Source organism: Mus caroli, unplaced genomic scaffold (genome assembly GCF_978045245.1).
Source record: "Mus caroli unplaced genomic scaffold, Mus_caroli_1 scaffold_8, whole genome shotgun sequence".
Classification (NCBI taxonomy): Eukaryota; Metazoa; Chordata; class Mammalia; order Rodentia; family Muridae; genus Mus; species Mus caroli.
The window spans coordinates 140,820,840-140,831,894 of NW_028227263.1; the positions used below are offsets into that span (position 1 = coordinate 140,820,840).

The following is an 11,055-nucleotide window of genomic DNA, read 5'->3' on the forward strand; positions in this document are numbered from 1 at the left end:
TTGTTTGCTTTCTTTTCTAAATGCTCTGTTTATTTCATTCTCACTACATTCTCTGAGGTGAGACAAACATTTCACAGATAAAGAAGTCCTAGGATGTGAAGAAGAGGGGACTCATGTCTTCAGATTTTCCACCAGTTACAGTCATCTTCTATCAATAGCATACTGGTCACCATCAATCACCATGTAGGGCTTGATAAACTGCACTTCCTCCAGCTGTCTTCTCACCTAGGCATAGTACTGCTGTTTCCACAGGCCAATTATCCACAGGTTAGAGGCAAGGAATTGGAATGCAGAGCACAGCTTCAACATCCCTGATGTGCTGAAGTCATTCTTCACCATGTTTAGGCTGTTCAGGTGCGGGTTTCAAGAGAGGGCTGATGACATTGCCTCACAGTGGTTGGAAGTGAACTCACATACTCCCAAACCAAGTCTCCCCAGGGAGCTGCTACTTTGCTTCAGTCCCTCGAACAGAATTATGACTCCTTTGTTTCCCAGGGCAGTGTTACCAAGTCTTTGAACTGCTTGGTTGTTGTGATCATACAACAGGTCCTGGCAGCAGTTCTCCGTGAGCGGGCAGTCCACTAGTTCCAGTTCTTGAAGGTAACAAGTGGGCTCCTTTAAAGCTTCACACAGTAGCTTCATTGCACTATTCTGTACAGGGTTCATGGCCAGGCACAGGTGTGTCAGCTTTCTGTTGTTTATAAGTATCAATGCCAGGAAGTCTTAGGCATCATCTATAATATTGCAGCAATTCAGTATCAGTCACTGGAGAGCACATTCTGGATTCCTCATGAACTGACACAGCTATTGCTTCAGTCCCCAGGCTGTTGCTTAACAGGCTCAGGTGAGTCAAGTTCTGGTTGCTGAAAAGGTTGCTGGAGGCCAGAAGGTTGCAGCTGAAAGGTGTGAGGTCACAGCTGTCCGGTATCAGCTTCTGCAGTGGACACATTGAACTACTCAAGACATTCCCAAGTGATATCATGCTCTTTACCGCCACCTTATTTTTTGCCAGGCCGAGGTACTTTAGACTGGTGGTTGAAAGCAGGAGCATGGAGATCATCTCCTAACCAGAGAGGGTTAACTCCCAGGAATCCAACCCCAGAGTCTCCAGGGAGCAGCTTGGATGTTTCAGCACAACACAGGCTAACTTGATGTCATCATCCTTCATGGGAGTGTTCCCTAGATCAAAGTACTTTAAGTTCTGATTACTAACAAGGAGCATCCAAAGATATTTCAGGCCAGACACTACATCTGCACTCTTAAATGTCAGAATCCTCAGCTTGAGGCACAGTATCTTCACAGCCCATTTGTTCAGGATGCTGTTACTCAAGTCCAGCACCTTCAAGTTTGGGTGGGTGCTGAACACAGAGCAAAAGGTTCCCCACCACTCCATGAGGAGGGGCTTACATTGTGTCTCCTGGAGAGCAACAATAGGGCACAGCTCAAGAGTATTATCCACTGAGAAGACATCTCTGATATCTACCCTGATTGTCTTCAGGTTCTGACAGTGCTGGAGACAATAGGAAGGTACCATCAAGTCCATCTCCTGGTTAATCAGAAGCCACACTTCTTGGAAGTTGTTAAAAGCCATGTGAACAAACTCTATATCTTGAGACTCAGATAATAGAAGGCATCCAGGATGTCTATCAGGCTGGTGCCCTTGACCTACTGACCTATTAGAGAGACCCAGTGTTGGAGCTTTTGCTTGAGAGTCAGAGTCACAGGACATTCGAACAGAACCTCCAGAGTCTTCAAGATATCCTTGTTCATGAGGCCAAATAAGAAATGATCCATACTGAGGAGGTGAGTATCGTCTCTCTTTACCTCCATGATGATCCTTTGGTTTTTAATGAAGGAAAAAAATATTGATTCCATTCCCCCAACCATTCTAAAACATAAGACAGCAAAAAAATCCTGAAGGCTGAGATAGAAGAAAATGTAACACTGCTCACTGCTGTGGTCAACCTGGAGAAGGATGTTCATATGAAAGAGGGCTGAGATCTCAGCTGACATCCTGCACAAACTCATTAGGGTAATTTGCTCTTCCTGACTGAGTTCTTGGAAGGCCTTCTCAAGGTGAATTGGTGGAACACCAATGTAGCATATAAACTGGTGAGAGTCTGGCAGGGTATGGTGAATCTCTTTCCCAGATTCTGCAGCTATAGAGCCTCACAGACCATTGAGCATACAAAGGGAGCCTGGCACTGGTCAAATAGCTGGTGATTTTCTATCATGGAATGGAAGACTTGCATTCTCTGATAGTCATCGGAGATGTTCTCACAAACCAGGTGAGGTCTCTTTTATGCAGATAGTCCTTCAACCAGTATATAGGGGGGGGGGCACCACCATCGACTTGGGCTTTTCTAAGCCTGTGTTTCTGGTGGTAATGATGAGAAAGAACTGGGGTAGGAGGAACTTCCTTAGGCGGCTGTACATCAGGATGTATATGGACTGTTCATCCTTCCAGTCTCTGGTGAGTGTCATATTGTCATGTTGAAGGACAGAGCCCATATCATCCAAACCATCTATAACAAACAGGAGTCTTTCTAGTTGGAACATGATCTTTGTCACTGCAGTCTAGAAGTCTGGCCACTCCTTGGCAATAAGCTATGCCAAACTGCTCGTCCCTGTCCACTTTCTTACTCTTACAGAGGAGGAGGAGAAGAAGATGAAGGAGGAGAAGAAGATGAAGGAGGAGAAGAAGATGAAGGAGGAGAAGAAGATGAAGGAGGAGAAGAAGATGAAGGAGGAGAAGAAGGAGGAGAAGATGATGAAGGAGAAGATGATGAAGAAGATGATGAAGGAGAAGAAGATGAAGGAGAAGATGAAGGAGAAGAAGATGAAGTAGGAGAAGAAGATGAAGGAGGAGAAAAAGGAGGAGATGATGAAGGAGGAGATGATGAAGGAGGAGATGATGAAGGAGGAGATGATGAAGGAGAAGATGATGAAGGAGAAGATGAAGAAAGAGAAGATGAAGGAGAAGGAGGAGACAGACGGAGATGGAGAAGGAGACAGAGACGACAGAGATGATGACATTGGACATGTCTTGGTAGAGTTCACCCTGTGAACAGCCCAGAACAATACTTCTGGCCAAGCTGACTTCCAAACTCATGGTTTTCCATGTAGGATAATGGTGTGAGGCCTGAAGATTTTCTGGTATGGTTTAAAAGCATCGGTGATACTTTTATCTCTGGGCTGTCATAGTGTAGATCCACACTGGTGTTGAATTTAGCAATCACATGGGCCTTGTAGTCTGTAGGTTACCTTGTTCATCTGCTTTTGTCAGTGCATCTTCTTCCTCAGGTTGTAAGGCTTCTGATGTTTCTTCCCAGTCTGGTCCTTGGTCTTTCAGGATTGCTTTACTGTCTTTTTCTGGAGGACTCATTGTGCTTTCTGATGTTTATTCCTGCACTGGTCCTTGGTGCCCCGCATATAAAATTGCTTTTTAAAAAAGTTTAGCTAGTAACCTTTATATGCCCCAGTACGGGGGAATGCCAGGGCCAAGAAGTCGGAGTGGGTGATTAGAAGCAGTGCTGGGGGAGGGTATAGGGGACTTTCAGGATAGCATCTGAAATGTAAATTAAGAAAATATCTAATAAAAATTGAAAAAAAAAGAAATACAAGAAAAAAGGTTAGCTAGTGGATGTGATTGCTTGCTGTTCAATTATGAGACTGGGGTTCATATTCCCAGCATCAACATAAAAAAGCCAAGTGTGATGGTGCATGCATACAATGTCAGCACTGGGAAAGCAGGGACTGGAGCATCTCTGGAACTCAATGGGCAGCCATTCTACCCAAATTACAAATCCCAGGTTCATAGAGAAGACATCTCAAAATATGAGATGGAGAATGCTGAAAACAGTATCAAGCCCCTGGCCTCCAGACACAGAGGCACATGTGTACATTCACACATGAACACATATACATTTAAACAAACAGGGTATACAGATGTCTCCTCTGAAAAAAATTTAAGGAAAAGATGAATTAAGCCAAGCAGAAGCACTCACTGCTGCCTAACCCCCAAGATTTATAGAAATAAGAGTTGGACATTATACCTAAGTCCTCAGTAAGGTCAATGTAGTCTACTTGATTCTGTCCTACAAATCCCAGATAAGTTAGGATCATCAATCAAATGCTCTTGATGACAGCCCTTAAATGGTGAGAGACTTGTGAGAGATAATACTCTGCATAGAAGTGTGGTCATATGATTGTCACCCAACAAATGTCCTCCCTATTCATTCACATTGTCACAGGTGCCAGGGTTCCTTGTCTTCTCGTGGCTGAGCAATACTCCATTGTAGGTATTTACCACGCTTTCCTTAACCCACCAAATCTGTTGGTGGTGCTTGACTTGTTATACTTGAACTAGTATCAGTCGTCTTCAGTGAATGTCAGGAAAACTTAAACAGCCAGATTCACAGAAGCAGAGAGTATATAGTATATACAATATACATACTGTATATACAATACTACATATATAATATATACAATATGCCTACTATACATATAGTATATATAGTATATATACAATATACATAATATATACATAAATACACTATTATACAATATTATAAAAACAACAAATTTGGGAACTCTAACATAGTGTGGTGGTGATCAAAATTATTTCTTTGTAACCATTGATGCACAAGAGGCAACAAATCATCATGTTGTATACTCTGCATATAAACTTTATCAGATATTTTGAAACAGGTTTTACTACATAGTCCAGGGTACCCTAAAATTTGCAGTCTTCTAGTCCAGATTCCTGAGATCTAGGTTAAAAGGTGGGTATCACTATGTAACCTAGCTTTTCAATTAAATACTTTAACATAAAACATGTTATCTTGTGTTTGTAACACATGTTAGTATGGTATATTTGCAGTGTTCCATACCTATTTTTATAGTTTGTAATAGAAATGCTTGTGATCTTTCAAAATTTTAGCACCCAAGCAATACCACAGGATAATTGAAACAGAATCCCTGGAGTACAATCCAGATACCAGTATCTTTGGTGGTGAGGGGACAAGAAAAAAAATCTTAAACTGGGAGTGATGGTGCATGACTAACATCCCATATCTCAGGAGGATGAGGCAGGAGGATTGAGGGGTCACTGCCAGACTTGGCTACATAGTAAGACTCAATCTCAAAAATAAAACAAAACCACACTTATGCATAAGACAGGATATTGGAATAGATGAGGCCTGGAGCTCACTATCCTCCTCCCTCAGCCTAGCAAGTGCCTGAGTGACACCAGGCCTGGTTAACTCCATAGTGTGGCTATTATCAAAATTGTTGCAGTCAGGCATCAGGATTTTTAGTATACCTCTTAATTCTAATGTTTGCTAGTATGTATGAATCATATATTAAAACAGAGTCATTGGAAAACAGGATGAGTTGTAGCCAGGCAGTGGTGGTGCATGCCTTTAATCCCAGCACTTGGGAGGCAGAGGCAGGTGGATTTCTGAGTTTGAGGCCAGCCTGGTCTACAAAGTGAGTTCCAAGACAGCCAGGGCTATACAGAGAAATCCTGTCTTGGAAAAAACAAAAAAGCAAAACAAAACAAAAACAAAACAAAAAGCCAAATAGGATGAGGTGTATCTGCTGAAAACATGGCATGAAAACATTTTGTCATGAATTAAATGAAGCCTAGCATTATTGCCACATGGAGTTCATCCAACAGCATGGACTAAACTTAGCCCATGACCTGAGATGATCTTGATATTCCATATATGTGACCCTGCATACATGTCATCATGTATGTGCCCATCACTTGATCACTTCTACAGCCTCTCCTCTCTGTCCCTGCACACTTGGCAACCCCAGATTTTTCCTGTGTTGAACATATCCATTTTCCTGTTTCCCTACAGTTAATTGAGATCTTAGTTCAAAATGGAATGGGTCTTTCTCCCCTACCTAAAAACTTCAGTATAAACTGTCCCTCTAAGCAGATTATTTCCTCACTTTGTGTGTGTTCCTCTATCCATTCTTTTTTCAAAGTCCAGTCTATTCTGAAATCTTGGAACCTTCTTCCAGTTATATAGAATTTGTACCTATACCTGGTCAAACATAGCAACATCTAGGTGCATGTGTTGACTTTACACGGGTATATATTCAGACATCTTTGTTTCAACTGTGGGTTTTCTTCTCAAACTTTATTTAAATGTTTACCATACTTATTTACTTCGTGGTGGAGGGAGAGTTAGAGCATTCCAAAACATGGGTGTGTTCTCTCCTTCTAACATGTGAATCCCAAGGATCGAACTCAGGTCATCAGACTTAACCTTTATCCACCACTCATCTCACAATATGTCATCAACTTTTCCCCATGTATCCCAAGCTAGCTTCAAATTCTCTAAATAGCAGAAGAGGACTTTTGACTCCTGGTCCTCCCAAGTGCTGGGACAACTGCCAAACACCTCCATGCCCCATGTTATGTAGATGTTGTGATTGTGTGCATCACATATGTATAGCCTGCTCAGCTTGATACTATTTCAAATAATACCTGTAAGCCAACATCAGGCCTTTGTGTGAGCCCTTTCTCTGTCTGGAGATCTACTCCAGATATCTGCTGTTCTTTCTCTTCATTCTCTCATGTCACCCATAGCCCTTGATATGGCACCCCCAAATACTCCTTTCCTTTTATAATCTTTGCTTGTGCATGTAATATACTACACAGTACACTATTTTTGTTTTCCTTGAGGGAAGAAACTTCTGTTGCTCATTTGTTTAGCCCTTATACCCCATGTGCCTGTCATACAGCATGATACCCATAGAATTGGCTGAATTAATTAACTACTTCTTAAATTTGTAACTTTATTCTATGAGATTTGCATATATGTATACCATGTATTTTGATCCATTCCTCCACTACCCTTGAGTCTTTCTGGGACTGCCTAATCCATCTTCCTCCCAACTTCATGTTCTTTTTTTGTTTTTATCAATATTAGTATTAATCAGTCCACTTAGTCCAGTGAATACTGATCATATGCACATAGGTGTGGGGACATGGGCAACCTACCATGTCTTCATCTCCAAAGTGATTCTTCCTCTGTCAACTGACAATAGCTCCCCAGAAAGGACTGGAGCCTCTGGAGCCCTGCCCTCATCTATGCTGACATTTTGTTTAGCTTAGTCTGTATATGTCTCCTGCAGGTAACTACAGTTGCTGTGAGTTCTTGTGTGCGACGGTTAGCCCATGTCCATATGATAGTGTCTCACATGACTTTTCTCCATGCTCCAGCTCTTAGACTATCCGCCCCCTCTTTTTTTTATTGATTTTTTTGGGTTTTGTTTTTTGTTTTTTGAGAAGGGGTTTCTCTGTGTAGCCCTGGCTGTCCTGGAACTCACTTTGTAGACCAGGCTGGCCTCGAACTCAGAAATCTGCCTGCCTCTGCCTCTCGAGTGCTGGAATTACAGGTGTGTGCCACCATGCCCGGCTTATCCACCCCCTCTTACAAGATTTTTTCCTGAGCCTTGAAAGGAGAGAGGTTGAAGATGACCCTTTATGGCTAAGCAGCACTTCATTTATTCTTAACACTGTGATCAGTTATAAGATTCTTTATTAACCACACTTCTAAAAAAAAGAAAAGGAAGCTTCTTTGACTAAACTTGAAAACAACACAGATTGTGGTTATAAATACTTCTCAGTTTGACAGTGTGTGACCATCTAGAGAAATGGCATCCAGTTCCCCCATGAGAAAACTTTCAACCCTGTTTATAGTACCATGTAACCTCCTTTCCAACACTCAAATCTGAGCAGAAACGTGTTGGTAACCCCTATAACTGTCATGCCCCTACTGTACAAGCAAGCACAACTTCTCTAGAAGGTGAGTATTAGAGTATACAGGATCCAGTACTAGATAAGACTTAATGAGTTAAGTTTTGTGTTTTGTCTGCAAGGCTGTGTGGATGCTCCATTACTCCACTGAACTGCCAAGACTTCTCTGAGACTCTTAGAAGCAACAAGAGCCTGAACACTCTAGACCTGTCTCAGAACGCCATGGGAACTGATGCCATAAAGACATTCTGTGAAGCCTTGAAACTTCAGATTTGCCCCCTGCAAATGCTCAGGTATGATCTCACTATTTCCAATTCCATAGGGTTTCATACATCAGTTGCTGGCAAGCAGCCTCATCCATTGGCATTTAGTCAGCAAATCTTTTAATTTTTCAAGACAGGGTTTCTCTGTATAGCCTTGGATATCACTTTGTAGACCAAGCTGACCTCAAACTCAGAAATCTGCCTGCCTCTGCCTACCAAATGCTGAGATTAAAGGTGCGTATCGCCACATCCAGTGGTCACCAAACAAGCACTGGTGGGTAAAGAGAGTCATAGAGAGAATGCACGAGAGACCAAGAAGCCACAATTGTTAGACACTTATCTATTAGGGTAGACAAACTCCAACTCTAACATGATGTCCGAAAAAGTGGGAGCCTGGTGTGAGAGCTCAGGCCTATTTTCTGAACCTTGGCAAGTTGAGATAAGATTGCCATACATGGGCTTACATGGGGAGTCTCAAGCTCTCTCAAAATAACACAAATAAAAATGTGGCTGGGGAGATAGATTACTTATTAAAGTGCCTGTTACTCATACATGAGAACCCCAGAACACACATAGTGTGTGAAGGTATAAGTCTGTAATTCCAGCTTTGGGGAGGCAAAAAATAGTCAGATTCCCCAAAACTTGATATACAGCTTAATATAGCCAATTGATGAGCCCTAGTTTCACAGACCCTGATTCAAAATATAATGACTGAAGGATTCATTACTCTGTGTTGTATCTGTATGACTACTGATATCTTTTTTCCATATTAAATCAACATGCAGGACTGTGTGTGTGGCTCAGTTGATAGTGTAGTTGCCTAGTGTGTACCTTGAGTTTGATCCTGAGAACTGCAGAAAACTGGCTGTGATGGCAAACTTGAAAGATGGAGGTGGAGCCAGAGAGGGGCTGGATGTAGGCCACTGCACAGAGGTAGTGGATGTACGGCTTTGTCTTCATACAGGTTCCCCACAGGTGGAGTATGGGCTGTCCCTGACTCTGTTGCCTATCTGTGGATTCTGTCCCCATAACTGGGCTGCCTTGTCTGGCCTCAGTGAGAGAGGATGTTCCTAGTCCTGTGTGACATGATGTGCCAGGAGGAGAGGATACCCAGGGAGGGCCTCCCTGTTTTTAGGGGAGGAGAAAGGAGATTTTTGAGCAAGGACAGGGAGAGGTGGGGCTAATATTGGGGTGTAAAGTGAATAAGTAATGAAAAATGTTGAGGTGGGAAAGATGAAAAATTCAAGGTCATCAATAATTACATAATGAATTTGGGGCTAGCATAGGCTACATGAGACCCAAAAGGCTGGGGTTGGGAAGTTAGTAAAATTCTTGCTGTGTTAACATGAAGACCTTAGTTTGGATCATCAGTACCCACCTAAAAGCTAGGCATGGCCATACAGATCTAGAATGCCACTAGTTAGAGACAGAGTCAGAAAGATTCTAACAGCTTACTAGCTAGCCAGTTTAATCAAAATGTTAAGTTCAGGGTGTATGAGCGACCCTGTCTTAAAAACAAAGATGGTTGGGAATGAGCAGATTGCTAGAGGTTAAAAGAACATACTTGCTTGTTCTTGCAGGGGGCCCAGGTTTGTCTTCATCACCTGTAAAGTGGCTCACAACCATCTGTAACTCCAGCTCCAGGGATCCAGTGCCCTCTTCTGAGCCCCAGTAGGAATGTCGGGCATGAAAGTGGTACACATACATACAAAACACTAATGAAATAAGTTGAAAATGGGTATGATGGTTGAGAGACATCCCTGTAGCAACCTCTGGCTTCTATATTCAGCCACAGGGGTGTATTCCACCAACACATGCATGGGCACATATGCATATACCATATACCAAAATAAGATTTAAAATATGCAAGTCCACTTTGTAGTGCAGTATTAAAGTGACCCATAAAACATTTAAGGCATGCGAGAAGTTTACATGGATTTTTCTCAAAACAACAAACCATTTTTCTCCTCTGGTTGCAACCTAGATTGAAATTTGATGAAGCTAAACCCAGTATCCAGAACCTGATCCAAGAGATGAAGGCGAGCCATCCACAACTGAGAATCAGCAGTGACCGAGTGGATCTTAAGAATCCTCCTCTTCCTCATTTCATTTTTTGAGGCCATTCTCTGGGCACCCTCTCTGATTTATTGACATCTGAGATAACTGTCCTTATCCTTCCCAGATCTATGTATAAAACTCACACATGTCACTAAACAAGAATAAATGTAAAACGTTCGTATCACTGGTATATTGGGGAATAAAAGAGAAAGCATGAATGATGAATTGTGTTTACTAATGGGTCCCCACAAAATTCAGAGAAAATCTTAGGGTAACATGTAACACTATTCCCGAGCAGTGCTAATAACTACACATGCCAGATTGGGCACCAGTGGCAGACCAAAGTATGAATACCACGAAAATCCAGTTTGGTAAACCAGAAATTTTTATTAGGATTACTTCCAGAAGCAGCAATGACTCAAAGGCAGCCACATCACCAAAGCCCGTCCCAGCATGGGCAATGACTCAAGAAAGCTGACAACTTGAGGCGTGCTACACAACCTGCAGGCCATTGGACAGTTTGGAGAGGTTCTAAAAGGCAGCTGGGGCCAGTCTGGTCTGAGTGTCTCTCAGCATCCTCACTACTCTATATACTTGGGGAATAATGGGCCTAGTATACCTGTCTCAGTCACTGAGTTGGTTCTTTCCTGTGTTAAAGGGTCTGCCCTACAGTATGGTATGGTTCACCTCCCTTAGGAACACCCTGCATCTTAATGAGATTCCCTACAAGATGAAAGTATTATCCCCAAAGAAACCACTACACAATAGCAGCGAGATGCAGAGCAGGAAATGAATGTGGCAATTGTTTGGTTGTACCTATATCTATAGTCCTATGATCACTTCTGGTTTTATGTTTTGTTTGCAGCCCTGGGGACCGAGGCCAAGGAGACACACAGTCAGTAGAGGAAGCACAGAGAGTGAAATGTGTATCCTTGACCTAGGCACGACATGTCCAGG

At 42.4% G+C, this 11,055-nt stretch overlaps 2 protein-coding genes across 2 annotated transcripts in view; one reads left to right on the plus strand and one right to left on the minus strand.

Moving 5' to 3' along the window:
- Nucleotides 1-10,157, plus strand: part of LOC147003741 (NACHT, LRR and PYD domains-containing protein 2-like) — a 41,019-nt gene extending 30,862 nt beyond the window's left edge. The window contains exons 10-11 of the mRNA XM_085841087.1: nt 7,900-8,070; nt 10,025-10,157. Of these exons, the coding sequence (XP_085697213.1) occupies nt 7,900-8,070; nt 10,025-10,157 (304 nt within the window). The remainder of the gene's footprint in view (nt 1-7,899; nt 8,071-10,024) is intronic.
- Nucleotides 120-3,385, minus strand: Nlrp5 (NLR family pyrin domain containing 5). Its single transcript, XM_085841107.1, is given in 13 exon segments — nt 120-149; nt 151-346; nt 410-512; nt 515-543; nt 545-805; nt 807-1,623; nt 1,626-2,057; nt 2,060-2,339; nt 2,341-2,672; nt 3,034-3,096; nt 3,099-3,182; nt 3,185-3,256; nt 3,259-3,385. Coding segments are annotated over 13 exon segments (2,826 nt in total).
- Nucleotides 10,158-11,055: the final 898 nt, after the last annotated feature.